Raw genomic sequence first — 14,859 nt, 5'->3', positions numbered from 1 at the left:
AAAGTAATGTCTCTGCTTTTGAATATGCTATCTAGGTTGGTCATAGCTTTCCTTCCAAGGAGCAAGCGTCTTTTAATTTCATGGCTGCAGTCACCATCTGCAATGATTTTGGAGCCCCAAAAAATAAAGTCTGCCACTGTTTCCACTGTTTCCCCATCTATTTGCCATGAAGTGATGGGACCAGATGCTATGATCTTAGTTTTCTGAATGTTGAGTTTTAAGCCAACTTTTTCACTCTCCTCTTTCACTTTCATCAAGAGGCTCTTTAGTTCTTCACTTTCTGCCATAAGGGTGGTGTCAGCTGCATATCTGAGGTTATTGATATTTCTCTCAGCAATCTTGATTCCAGCTTGTGCTTCATCCAGCCCAGCATTTCTCATGATGTCCTCTGCATATAAGTTAAATAAGCAGGGTGACAATATACAGCCTTAATGTACTCCTTTCCCGATTTAGAACCAGTCTGTTGTTCCATGTCCAGTTCTAATTGTTGCTTCCTGACCTGCATACAGATTTCTCAGGAGGCAGGTCAGGTGGTCTGGTATTCCCATCTCTTTAAAGATTTTCCACAGTTTATTGTGATCCATACAGTCAAAGGCTTTGGTGTAGCCAATAAAGCAGCTCTCTTGCTTTTTCAATGATCCAGCGGATGTTGGCAATTTGATCTCTGGTTCTTCTGCCTTTTCTACAACCAGCTTGAACACCTGGAAGTTCACGGTTCACATATTGTTGAAGCCTGGCTTGGAGAATTATGAGCATTACTTTACTAGCATGTGAGATGAGTGCAATTGTGTGGTAGTTTGAGCATTCTTTGGCATTGCCTTTCTTTGGGATCGGAATGAAAACTGACCTTTTCCAGTCCTGTGGCCACTGCTGAGTTTTCCAAATTTGCTGGCATATGGAGTGCAGCACTTTCACAGCATCATCTTTTAGGATATGAAATAGCTCAACTAGAATTCCATCACCTCCACTAGCTTTGTTCATAGTGATGCTTCCTAAGGCCCACTTGACTTCGCATTCCAGGATGTCTGGCTCTAGGTGAGTGATCACCGCATTGTGATTATCTGGGTGGTCAAGATCTTTTTTGTACAGTTCTTCTGAGTATTCTTGCCACCTCTTAATATCTTCTGCTTCTGTTAGGTCTTTACCATTTCTGTCCTTTATTGTGCCTATCTTTGCGTGAAATGTTCCCTTGGCATCTCTACTTTTCTCTAGTCTTTCCCAGTCTATTGTTTTCCTCTATTTCTCTGCAGTATCTACACATTACATTTTAAATTCCAAAAACCAAATATGAAAACTTTCCATTTTCTTCACTCTTGAACATCAGTCCAGTAAGGAATAAGGAAAGTTTTGCCAAGGAAGCTGGTTAGATATCCAATGTTTACCATGTAGTCTCTTCAGTTCTTTCCTTTATGCAAATTTATGTACAATTTTATCTTGTTCTTTGCCAAGGTTTTTGTTGTAAATCACGAAAATACTGCTTCAAAAACTTATGATCACTTTGTTAGTGAGTGTTGATAACTGCTAAATGCTAACAGACAAATGCTGCGCCTTTAACATCTTTCCTGCAAAAACAGAGCCACCCTCAGACACCTGTTTCCTAATAAACACAACAGATAATGCAGCAAAAAATTCAAGAATTATTGGTTGACCTTCGAGGTTTTTTCCCTGATTGATTTTCTTTCGCACTAAGATCACTGTGATAAACTGTTTCAATAAGAAACTTATCCACTTAGGAAAATCAGAGAGCCCAAACCATAAACCCAATTGGAGTGAGAAGGACTATGAAGATGTCAGCAATAAGCATAATGTTCCCTTTCAGCAATAATAGATTCATCCTTCCCCACTACCCCAAGATGGGTTTTCACATTGACTTGCTGTGCTTAACAATGTGAAAATACTCTGATCCCTGGGAATTCATTTTCTGGAACACAGGAAATAAACGTGCCCAATTTGAATTTCTGCCAATAGCTGAGATAACACAGAGTCATCAATTGCTAGTTGTCAGAACCAGGAGTCAAACTGCACCCAAGAACCCAGGATATTGGCTCTGCATCCTGATTTACACAAACAGAATTTTATTGACAGGAAGAAAACCCAGGATATGTAATATAAAAGTGTGTGAGTGTTAGTTGCTCAGTTGTGTCTGACTCTTCGCAACCCCATGGACTATAGCCCAACAGTCTCCTCTGCCCATGGGATTCTCCAGGCAAGAAAACTGGAGTGGGTTGTCATCTCCTTCTACAGGGATCTTCTCTACCCCAGCATCAAACCGGAGTCTCCTGCATTGCAGGCAGATTCTTTACCATATGAACCATAAGAGAAGCCCACAATATAAAAAGAGACATGGTCAAAATTACTCCATTTCATACACTTAATATCCATGTAAAAATAAAAACTTCTAAATATTTTTGATGTAGAAAATAAAATATATATCAAGCATTAATTTTTTTGTTTGAATTTTTTTATTTTTAAGCATTAACTTTCAATGAGGTTTTCCTTTTTACCTCCATGATACAGTTTTCCAAGATGAATTAAGTAAAATGTAAAGTGTACATACACACACCTTCATTAAATGAATGGTGACACATATATAAAGCATTTTCCTGAGAAAGTACAAAGATGCAGAAATGTTCACGTAGGGCTCAGACAACCTAACAAAGACAAAGGGTCCCCAGTGGAAGAGTTTGTCTTCATGCAAAAAAAACCTGGCATGAGAATAGGAATGCAACTCTTGGGGTTGGATTGGCTCCCTCTGAGCTCCCTTAAAACCCTGAAGTTTATCAGTCTCTGAATTAATTCTTCCAGTGATTCTTCCCAGAAATATGCAAACTGCTCCGGAGGGACATTTGGAGAAGTTGTGTTTATTCTTTTAAGCCACGAGCAGCATATAAAAGAGCCCCAGTTCTCGAGAACTGACCATGAGCTAAGCAAGTAACCTAAAACAACCAGCTTTTCCAAAACTTCACCATACCGGGCAGACATGAAATTGCTAAGGTCACTAAAAGGACAGCTGATTTGTATTGTGACGCTCTCAAATGAAATGTTTTCCATTAAGTTAAAAAAGCTTGGCCCCTACATTTTAGAAACCACTTCCCATAGACACAGTCTTCCTTGTATTTCTGTATTTCTACCTCCATACACATTGGTTTTCTTTGGGCATGATGTCCCAAGTTTCTCAGCGTTCATTCCTGTTCTCTATCAGAGATCTTAAAACCCTGAACAAAAGCAAGAGTGAAATGGGGGTGAATGGGGGTGAATCAGAGAAGACTTCAAACTCTTTCATTTAGCTGTGAGGAAGTAAGAGTACAATGCAATGTTATTTGGTGTATGAATGCTCCCAACATGTTCTTAAACAGCAGAAAACATGAAATGCTCAATTCAATTGAGAATTAACAGGAAAGCATTTCAATAGAGCAAGCGAATCACAATGTTGCTGTTCCACAATAAGTAAGTTATTTTAAAGTACACTTGACATTTTAAAGGTACACAAATTCAGATGCTCTTAGAGGCTTCAGTGCCCACACACAGAGTTTAGGAAGCTGAAGGCTGTGAACTTCTCTCCTGACTTAATCCATGCTTTGTTTTGCATTCCTCACAGGTAAGCAGGCAGTGCCTAAAACAGAAGCAAAAACGTTGGTTTGTACTTTGACACTGGAAGCTCTCGTCTGAACACAATATTATTCAGAGGTTAAAAAAAAAATAATTGATATATAGCTAATTAACAACGTTGTGTTAAGTTTCTAGTGTACGCAAAGTGATTCAGTTCTCCATATACATATGTTTGTGCTTAGTTGCTCAGTCATGTCCGACTCTTTGCAACCCCATGAACTGTAGCCCACCAGGCTCCTCTGTCCCTGGGATTCCCCAGGCAAGAATACTGGAGTGGGTTGCCATTGCCTACTCTAATACATATGTTTATATACATATTATTTTCTATTATGGCTTATTACAGGATATTGAAAATAGTTCCCTGGGTTATACAGTAAGACCTTGTTGTTTATCTATTTTATATATAATAGTTGTGCATCTGTTAATCCCAAACTCCCAATTTATTCTCACCCCCTTTCCCCTTTGGTAACCATAAGTTTATTTTCTATGTTTTTGAGTCTGTTTCTGTTTTGTAAATAAATTCATTTGCATCGTATTTTAGATTATTTAGAAGTATTTCCTAAGCTAAAGTTTTCAAGCTTTTGTTTTCTCAGGAATAATCGGAGTTGTTTCTCGGTTTTAGACTCCTGGAATTTCATCCACTAGAAGGCCAACAGTGATCTTCCTGTCCAATGCTGTTGTCAGCATGCTGTGCTGCCTTTCAAACAGGTATGGGGTGTTTAGAGTAAGGTGTCCTCAACAGCAGTCCTATAGTACCATGGTAGAAATAGTTATTATTCACTGAGCACTCACTGAGTGTCATAAGCAATCATTCCTATTCCTTATAACATCCCATAAAAAAATTCTGATGGCCATTTTATACAGATGAGAAAACTGAAGATCTGAGAGTTTAAGAAACATGTCCAAGGTCACACAACTTAGTACGTAAACAGAACTGCTTTTGAACCCAGCGACTCTAACAGCAGAGGTAATGTGGCTAACTCCAGAGGCCTACTGCTTGTATCCCCTCATGAGCATCACAACTTATATTAATAGTAAAGGCTCTGAGAAGTCTTGCAATTGAGAGTCCTGGTTAAACTTGTGTAATCTTGTGACGGTAGAAGCTGTGTTGGCTGATTAAGGCATTCATTAGACACTTGTACGATGCCTTGAACATCGTAGGTACTTACTAAATGTTTGATGAGCAAACAAATAGGTAACCCAGTTAAATCATAATTATTAATGAAGTTGAATAGCAACAACTCAAACTTTGAATTTTTTTCAACATATCAATGTTAAAAACTATTTTAATATGACAAATGATTGAATGACCTTTCATTTACTTTTTAATAGTTACCTTTATTATAATCCCTTAACCAAACAGAGTACAAACCTGTTATGCCCTGGACCGAAACCAGCTCCACGCAGCTGGCCTTCAAAGGAATGGAATTTACTTTGGCACACTCCTATATACGATGCTTTTCCAAGGCCAAATCCTAAGATACCAGCAACTGTAAAAGCAGGTTAGGAAAGATAAACAATTTAAATATTTGGAACCTCCTCCATTGTCTGCTAGAACTTTATTAACAGCAATAATTCTTATATCAAAAGTACCTCAATGAACAAAAACTCTGGGAATGAAGCTCTCTATTAAAGAGGATTGGGAACTAGAGACTTTTTGATCTCCTCAGTTTTGAACTGGAGATAGCAGGGCCAGGTTACAGCAAGCCAAGGTGATGCTCTGACACAGGCAGCCAGAGGGCGGCCCAACTGGCAGACAAGTCTGTGAAGTCACCCAGGAAGGGAGAGGTGGGACTTGAGTTGTGGCTCTGGGTAGCCTCCAAATCACTAGGTAGGAGACCCCTTAATTCTCTGTATGGATGGAGTATGGGGAGCCACATTATCCTGCAGGCAGGGGAGGGAGGTCATGAGGCAGGGGAGGGAGGTCATGAGGCAGGGGAGGGAGGTCATGAGGCAGGACCATGGAAAACATTTCTGCTATTCCTGCTGGGAATGAGGTTTTGGATGGTATACCAGAATGCATCTTCTGTGGACATAAAAGGTCTCTGCATAATCAGTGCAAGAAGGTGAAAGCCTAAGTTTATGGTAAATGTATATTAGAAAATGGGCTTCTCTGGTGGTTCAGTGGTAAAGAATCTGCCTGCCGATGTAGGAGACTCAGGTTCAATCCCTGAGTTATGAATAGCCCCTGGAGGAGAAAATGGCAACCCACTCCAGTATTCTTGCCTGGAGAATCCCATGGACAGAGGAGCCTGGAGGGCTACAGTCCATGGGGTCGCAAAAAAGTCGGACATGACTTAGGAACTAAACAACAACATTATCAGAAAGCCCTGATTTTAAAAAACTATTCATTTATCATGTCCATTATAGAAAATATTTGGAAAAGATTGGCCAAAATAAAAAATTAAAATCCCTTGTGGAGCTGTTGTTCAGAGGCTCTGCTGGCAATGTCCTCTTGTGTCTCCGGCCAGGGCCTCTCTAGGCCACGCTTCAGAGAGGACTAAGGTGAAGTCCCTACTGCTCAGCTTTCTGTCAGAAAGTGTCGAATGAACTAAAAAACTGCAATGTGGCAAAAAATGGACACTAGTGTTTCAGAGAGATTGACCTGGACATTCCTATCTCCAGTTACTATAAACACTACCTTTTTATAAAAATGAATCTTTGTTTTTTAACTTCTATGACTTACGTGCAACTTTAGGCAATGAACCAAATCTCGGATTCGCTGCTAAATAACCTAGGAAGTAATGTATAAAGACATTATTATTTCATTTTATAACATTTAAATTCAAAAAGGATAAAGAAGTCTTAATTTCATCTTCAAATTTAATTTCCCTTTGCCATGTAACCTAACACAGTCACTCATTCCAGGGAAGAGGACATCTATGGGAAAGAAGTATGGGGACATAGACTAGAAACAGTCTAAAGCCTGCATAAATAAATCCTTCACCAAAACAGAAATGCCAAGTATTGTACCAAAACCTGCCAGGAGGACCACAGAAAACTGGATTTTCTTAAGTTAAAACATTTACTAAATACCAACTCTTACTTACCATGATGGACCAGTCCTTGGGTGACAAGCATGCTTACAAGAGAAAAAGGCAGAGCTGTAAAACAAAAAAGCCCTTAAGTATTGGTATTTTGAAATTTGGCACCTCCCCTAGAGGTCAGGGAGAATTACTCTGTTTTTTTCATCTTACTTTGGCAGTGAGATCTTAGTCATTTGTTATTTTACTTATTTGACAAATATTAAGCACCACATGGAGAATTTTCTTGGGGTCTGCCCCAGGCACTCAACCTAATGCACAGCATTAACGTAACAAAATCTAGACTCCCTGCAATTCCATCTCCAACACCCACCATGCATCATCTCTCTCATCACTACATACGACACAGGCATATTCGTGTGTGTGTGCACTGAGCTGGGGAAATTGGGAGTTGCCGTGAGCTGTATATTTAGAAAATTTCAATTCTGCAGAAAAGTTTTTTTAAAAAAAGGACAATAAACTGCACATCCTGTTTAGGATAGTGCCCTGCTTTTGTCTTTTAATGCCATTTTGTTGCACGATTTGGATATATTTATTTTCTGAAAATTACTATATTCGCAGTAAACATGGGCAATCTTTAGAGATGATTTTTAAAAACAGACACGTTGGTCTGGCAAAAGCAGTTTCTAGTCAAAATGTGTCAAATGACTTCTTCCCAAAGCAGTGAGAAGTGATTATATATACTATTTGATTTGGCTTAGCTGCTAGCTCTTCCTAGTAACCAAGACAAATCAAATAGCAACCAGCTTTTCCACTCAGATCTATCTACCTGATGGTAGGCAAATGAGTCATACTGTAATTTTAAACTACTAGGGGCTTACTTCAATTACTTACTCATGGGTTATCAGAAAACAATTTCTAGCAGCATAATCAATAATCAGTAATGCATAGCAAATATCAACTTCTAAGCAGTGTTATTTCCAAAACAACTGATACTGGATTTGAATAATTTAAGAAATCAAAATGAGTATTTCAAAGTAAAATTAGCTCTATGCCAGCAATATTGGGACTATATCTACAGGCTCTGGTATGACATTTTCAAATGAAAAGTCATGAATTTTTAAAATTAGATGGGACTTTAATGCACTGCCTGAATTCACACCCTTGTCTTATATAAAGCAGGCCCAGAAAGAGAAAGAGACTTGACAGAAAAAGTTATTTCAAGACACTGTAAGGGAAGTATTAACAGAATGCTCCCACTCTTCATTCATTCCACAAATATTTAACTGGTTCACATATTTTTATATGTGAAGCACTGTGCTTGGCTCTAGGAGGGCGCAATGAACCTGAACTTGATGAAGGTTAGAGTCCAGTGGAATTGTGGAAGGTCTACTCTTTCAAGAAATTCTAAGTTAACACTCCTGGTTCACTTTCTCGGTCACATGAAGGAAAGTGTTAGGGGTGAATCACTTTTTGCTAAGGAAGGTAAACAGCTCCTACATCAGATACTGTCCCTGCCCTTAAAAAAGTCTCAATATGGATTTAAATTCCAAACAGCCTCAGATACCAATGTTCTTCCCGGAATTATGCAAAGTTCCTGCTCAAAAAAAAAAATCATTACCATAATTCTAATATGATATTAGGCAGTTTATATTAGGCAGCATATATAGTGTTAACGACAATTAAGAGGGGTGCGATTACCTCTCTTCCAGAAACTTTCTTCTTGACATTCCCGGATAATCTTTGAAATCTCTGATCTGTGGATGTGCAGTTTTGATTTTGGACAAAACAACAGACTCTGCAAGGGAAGTTACATGATGAGTTGACTGAAATCATCAGAAAAGCATCTGTTCTGTTTTCCCCCGAGGAGGGCAAGGAGGTCTCTTCCCTCTGGTCTCACAACATGTGTGCCTTGGATCCCGGCTGCCACCACTGAGCAATAGCCGGTTTCAGCCAGTGCTTTCCAGATGCAAGCGCTGGGTGAACTTGAGCAAGAAAAGAATTTTTTTGAGAAGCAAACAGCGATTCATGGTTTAGCGAGCATGAAGCAGATATCTGGTCAGAATGCGTTACTGCTGAGGCCACATTTTCTTTTTTAAATATTTATTTAACTAGGCGGCACCAGTTCTTAGTTGTGGCATGCGGGCTCTAGTTCCCTGACCGGGGACTGAACCCTGGCCCCCAGCATTGGAAGCTCAGTCTTAGCCACTGGACCACTAGGGAAGTCCCCACATTTTCTTCTTACTTCTAGCCTCTGCACGCTTCCCCTGCAATGCTACTCACTCCCTGGGTTGTAATCTTTTGTTGTTCAGTGACTCATTAATTTTTTATTATGGTAAAATACCCATAATAGTTATCATTTTAACCATTTTACTTAAAATTTTTTTTCATACTCTGGTATACTTTATTTAAAAAAAATTTCTATATTGAAGTATAGTTGGTTTACAAAAATGTGTTTAACCATCGTATACAATAAAAAGTAGACAACAAATGGCATTAAGTATATCTATAATATTGTACAGCCATATCTACCTAGTTCCAGAACTTTTTCATCACCCTCAAAGGAAATTCCATACCCATCGAGGAGTCTCTCCTCATTCCCTAATCACCTAGCAACCATTAATCTGCCTTTTGGATCTGCCTATTCTGGATATTTTGTACAAACAATATCATACTGCATGTGACCTTGTGTGGTTAGCTTCTTTTCCTTTGTGTAATGTTTCAAAGGTTCATCCACGATGTAATATGTATTTCATTTCTTTTTATGGCTCAGTAATGTTCCAGTGCATGCACATAACACATTCTGTTTATCCATTCATCCATTGGTGGATATCTGGACTGTTTCCACTGTCGGACTATTGTGAATAATGCTGCTGTGAACATTCCTGTACAAGTTTTAGTCTTCCGCTCTGCTGGGCGATGTTGTAACTCTGTGTTTAACTTATTGGGGAACTGCCAAACTGTTTTCCACAGGAGCTGCACCATTTTACAATCCCACCAACAATGTATGAGGTTTTCAATTTTTCTATATCCTTGTCAACACTTGTTATTTTCTGTTTTCTTTCTTTTCTGTTAGTTGCACTGTGCAATTTATGGGATCTTAGTTCCCTTATCAGGGGGAGAACCCCAGTATTTCTTTTTTAAAATTAGCACATTAAATGCTTTTAATATAAATTATTTAATTTGTTTAAACTAAAAAACTAAATTGTTTCTGTTTTTGATTGTGGCCATGCTAGTGGTTGTAAAATGGTGGTTGTGATTTGCATTTTCCATTAAGTATCTTTTCATCAGAATTTTGGCCATGTGTATATCTTCTTTGGAGAAATACCTAATCAAGCCCTTTGCTCATTTTTTCAAATTAGGTTGTCTTTCTGTTGTTGAGTTGTAAGAGCTTTTTATATGTTATGGATACTAAACCCTTATCAGACATATAATTCATAAATAATTTTTCCCATTCTGTGGGTGATTCATTTGTTTTTTAGAAACAAACTTTATTGAAATTTTTCCTTAAATCACACTTATATTTCCTTGTTTGTGAATTACTTATGTAGGTCCTTTTCCTTTTATCTCTTGGAATTTTAGTGATTTTCTTGTTGAGGTGAGGTCTATGGCTTTTGAAGTTCACCCTGTTGATTTTGCAAATGTTCTTTTGGACTTTCTGTAGTAGATGTCAGTGTGAACGGAGATTACCATTTCTCGAACACTTGCCCCTGGGCCAGGCACTGTGCCAAGCACTTTACGTGCATGATGGTGAGGTACAAGGACCCTGTGGTGCCAGTGCCTTCCGAGCTCTACCTACCACCCAAGCAGGCAAGTCCTCTCTTCTTCCTCTACAGCTCCCCCAGTGCAGTGTGGAAGCAGTGGTCAGTGTGGGCCACAGCAACCAGAGAAGGAGCTGCTCTTATGCTCCACTTATGTTAGCTCAGCAAACACTCCTCCTTACCCCAGTGTAAATATTTCTTCTTGGTTCTGCCTGTGGCAGAAATAAGCATCTCTCTCCTTCCCCTCCCCTAAACACACACATGCAGGGTCAGGGAACCCGACTATCACAGCTGCTGTGAGTCCTGCAGTCAAGACTGAAGTACCAGCAGAGAGTGTCCTCAGGCAGCTCTGGTGAGCCTTTTCTGTAGAGCCATAAATGTTTTATGGCTCTCCATTTCACAGAGGCAACTCGGGTGTCTAAATTCTTTTCCTTGTGACATGATATCATTTGTCTATTTGCCTCTCCTAAACTTTGCTCTTAAATATAATCTCCATAACCCATTTTTAGCTTGAAAAGTTGACCTCAGAGAAGATGAACTCTATTTACCCATCACAATACCTTTTCTTTTCTTCATTCATGTGTCCCCGAGACACACAATCTTCATTCTCAACAAGCTGAAAAACTGTGCCCCAGTTAACACTTGGGTTCTCAATCTGATGGCTAATTTAGTAGCTCAGGGCTCTGCCGTCTCGAACAGTAACTACAGTCAACAGCATATCCTTAGCATGATTAGCCTTGGTAACAGAAATGTAAAAAGCATGCATCATGTAGCATTCTGTTAGATTCAATAAAGAGTTTTGCTCTGCTAAAGGAAACCTCTTCAGTCACTGACAACCTATAGAAGAGTTAGTTAAGTTGAATTCTAAACAGGGAAGAGTAAAGAAAAGATTTTGTAAATAAAAGTCTCCTTTTTCAAGACAGCCGGAAACATACTTTCCTTCTCCGTTCTATTTTCCTTGCCTACAATGTGCCAGGCAGAGGAAAGTAAGACAATTGATCAAGGATGAGGTTTAAGGGGAAGTCCTCTATGATATTCCTCTTTAGATGGCAGACTTCGAATTATAAATACATACCTGCTTGCTTGGTGGTGGCAAATGGGGACCTTTTTCTTGGTTTTCATGTGTGGACACTGAAGCCATGATGACCTTGTCTTTGCTTCTCTTCTAGTTGAGTGGACTCAGCTTCCTTGTTGACCCACTATCTAAGGAAAGTAGAAGAGTCACCGTGCAGTGACTGAACATTTATGTCAACCATAAAACACCCTTAGGATCAACACCCCTATTTGGAAAACTTACTTTCATTTTGTCATTAATCTTAACTTCCAACCACCTGCAAACTCACTTTCTAATGCTCCTTCCGCAGCAACACACACACACACACACACACACACACACTAACAGACTGATGGTGACAGATCAGAGGTGGAGTGGAGTGAGATGTCAAAGAAGGCACAGTGAAATGTTTTACAACCTACAGTGTCAGTCACGACCGTGTCTGACTCTTTGTGACCCCATGGACTGTGTAGCCTACCAGGCTCCTTCTGTCCATGGAATTCTAAGCAAGAATACTGGAGTGGTTAGCCATTCCCTTCTTTAGAGGATCTTCCCAACCCAGGGATCCAACCCGGGTCTCCCATGTTGCAGGCAGATTACTTACCATCTGAGCCACCAGGGAAGCCCTTAAGACTTATAAACTACCCTGAAAATTTTCAATTCATTACCAGGTCATTAACTTACACAAATATTTACTGAGTGTCTATTATGTGCCAGACCAAAGGCTACAAAAGAAGACGACATCAATACTAAAGTAACTCACAGTCTACAGGGAAGACAGGCAGTTATACAACATGTAGAAATCTTCCCTAGAGGTAGGCACAGGGTGCTGAGGAAGGAGAGGAAAAAAGGCATGTTCTCTCTGGTTAGATCTGAAGACACCAAAGACTAAGACTCTTGAGCTTTCAAGATGGCCTGTGGAGAGTGGATGGACTCCAGGGGCAGGGAGACCAGATTGGAAAGTGCTATCATAGTCTAGGGAATGAAGTCAAGAGGCCTGAACCAAGACACTTGTGGGAAGGCTAGAGATGATAATTTTGCATCTGGAAATGTTGGATTTGGGTGCCTGTGGGGGCATACATTGGAATTAACCATTAGGGATTAGAATATTTGAGGATTTGGGTCTAGAGTTACAGATTAAGAGCAGGCTGGAAAGATCAGTTTGGAAGTTGCCATCTAGGAGATGACAGGCAAAGTAGGAAACAGGAATAAAATTGTGTAAGAAGAGTACTGGAGAATATGAACATCGAGGCCAAGGGAATACCAACAGGAGGAAGAACAGCAACAGGCCAAGGAGAGGACTGAGAAAGAAGAGCTGATACAAAGTGGAAAGAGTGTCTGAGGAAGAAATAAATCATCAGTATCATGTGGCTCAGAACAACGGGCATAGTCCAGGTGGACCATGAACCCTACCCAACCTCCTGCCCAGTCAATGGGCCACTGTCCTTTGCAGGTCCAGACTCCATGACAACCACTGACTTTCATGCAAAATGAACATATTTTCATACACAATTCAGTTTCCTACTAAGCTGCCAGGAATATCAGCCAAGGGGATCCATACTTGACCAAGTTTCACTTTCGGTGCTTGATGTTATTGTATCGGGAGTATGATGCCCTAGGGTGGAAAGTCTTGGAATCAGGAAGACCTGAGTTCAGATCCTGACTACTTGGTAGCCTGGCTTTGGGGTAAGTAACTTGAAGTGTCTGTGCTGAAGCTTCTCAACTGCCAAGTGCGGGTAATGGACCTTAAGAGGCTAGTACAAGGATGAGGGGTGAGGTCCACAAGTCGGCAGCTCCACAACCAGCACACAGTGAGTGTGTGAGCAGTAAGGGGCAGCTGTCAGAACCCTGAGCACCCTATTTCTTGAGGACTTCCAGGAAGTCTTTGCTGACATAAGGCCAAATTAGATTATCTTTGCCTAGTTAGGCCATTGCCTCAAATCCGGAAGCAAAAACACTACAACTGGGCTTTGGTGGTGAAGTCCCTTCACACCCATCTAGCCTTCAGTCCACATCTAAGCTGGGCTTCTCAGGGTGTTGCCTAAAGGTGCAGCCCCCACCCTATGCCCAGATCTGGTTTGGGGTCCCTCTGCTTCTTTAGTTGTTGGCGGTGGGGTGGCAGAAGTCCTGATGGGTGGGCAGTGGGAGGGAGGCGATCGGCAGGATGGGGGGGTGGGGGCGTGTGATCGGACACAGCCAGGGAGGGTCCCTGCACTTGCTGGTAGGGGAGCAGGGACGGGGAGTGGGGGTGGGGGTGGAGCGGCATCAGCTTGCAGGAAATTGCTGCCATCGGGGTCGCATCCGGAGCCGGGCCAGAGGGGTGGGGGTGTAAGGGGCGATTCTAGGCTAAGTACCACCGTCCTGAGGATCCCAGAAGTCATGTAGTCAAAAAGGCCGCCCCCTGTCGCTATCGCACCCGCTGTTACCTGCCCCCACCCCCCAAGTGGGCACACCCGCGGGGCTGAGGATCGCCTCGCAGGCCGCGTCTCCCTCGCGCGCCCAGCCAAGCTCGCCACCCTGTGCGGCCGCGGCTGCAGCTCGGATGCTCCGGCTTCCCGGGTGCCCGCGCCCGCCCCTGGCGACCCCCGGGAGCCCTTATCGTGGTCCCCTTACCGCGCTCGCTTCCAGGACCTCGCCTGTGCTCTGGAGCTTCCCTCCGCCTCTTTCTTCCTCTCGCTCCGCCCCCGTGGCGCCCCGCCCCTCGCTTCCTCGCGTGAGTCATTCAACAAGTGCACCCCATCCCCCGCCTCGCAGTCCCTTTCTCTGTTGGTGGCCTCACGCCCACACACAACTGCCCCGGCTGAAACCCGGCTCCTGTTGGAACCTCCGACTCCACCCCCAAGTCTTGACCAGACACCCGGTAGATTCTACTGAATACTTCCTCGATTGCCTTTCAAATAACTCCTTTTCTCCCAACAAAAAGAGCGACAACCATTTATTGAACACCCTCCTTGGACGAGGCGGCTACTTCCACTTCTCTGCAGGCTTGTCTTGTTTTGTCTTTTTTTGCAGTGTAATTGGCATAACGTTATATTAATTTTAGGAGCTCAACATAATGATTCAATATTTGTATACGTTGCAAAATGATCACTCAGTAAATGTAGTTAACATCCCTCACTATTTGTAGTTACCAAAAAAAATTACCCCACCCCTCCCCTTGGATGAGGATTTTTAAAATCTCCTCTTTTAGCAACTTTCAAATATGCAATATATATAGTATTATTAACTATAGTTGCCATGCTGTGCGTTACTTTCCCATGACTTATTTTATAACTGGAATTTTCCACCTTTGATGCCCTTCACTCATTTTGCCGATCCCTATGCAATCTCTTCTACAACTCTCTACAGAGAATACTGTTGTCTGCATTTTATGGACCAGGCAACTGAGTTGTGCCAGGCCACACTGGTTGTTCAGTCTCAGTGGTATCTGACTCTTTGCCACCCATGCACT

The 14,859-nt window shown here is 41.5% G+C and overlaps 1 protein-coding gene across 2 annotated transcripts; it reads right to left on the bottom strand.

Moving 5' to 3' along the window:
• Nucleotides 1–2,443: 2,443 nt before the first annotated feature.
• Nucleotides 2,444–14,169, bottom strand: OCIAD2 (OCIA domain containing 2). Of its 2 annotated transcripts, none has more exons than XM_006057497.4 (7): nucleotides 14,022–14,169; nucleotides 11,430–11,557; nucleotides 8,295–8,391; nucleotides 6,660–6,713; nucleotides 6,296–6,343; nucleotides 4,982–5,099; nucleotides 2,444–3,613 (listed from the first exon to the last, which is right to left on the bottom strand). In XM_006057497.4, exons 2-7 carry the CDS (start codon nucleotides 11,493–11,495, stop codon nucleotides 3,532–3,534), a joined length of 465 nt encoding a protein of 154 aa, XP_006057559.1. In that variant the 5' UTR covers nucleotides 11,496–11,557; nucleotides 14,022–14,169; the 3' UTR covers nucleotides 2,444–3,531. The 2 variants fall into 2 exon arrangements, with proteins under 2 accessions (XP_006057559.1, XP_006057560.1); XM_006057498.4 differs by having other exon boundaries at nucleotides 11,430–11,553; nucleotides 14,022–14,140.
• Nucleotides 14,170–14,859: the final 690 nt, after the last annotated feature.

Source organism: Bubalus bubalis, chromosome 7 (genome assembly GCF_019923935.1).
Source record: "Bubalus bubalis isolate 160015118507 breed Murrah chromosome 7, NDDB_SH_1, whole genome shotgun sequence".
NCBI classification, from domain to species: Eukaryota; Metazoa; Chordata; class Mammalia; order Artiodactyla; family Bovidae; genus Bubalus; species Bubalus bubalis.
This window is presented reverse-complemented; position numbering and strand designations above follow the sequence as displayed.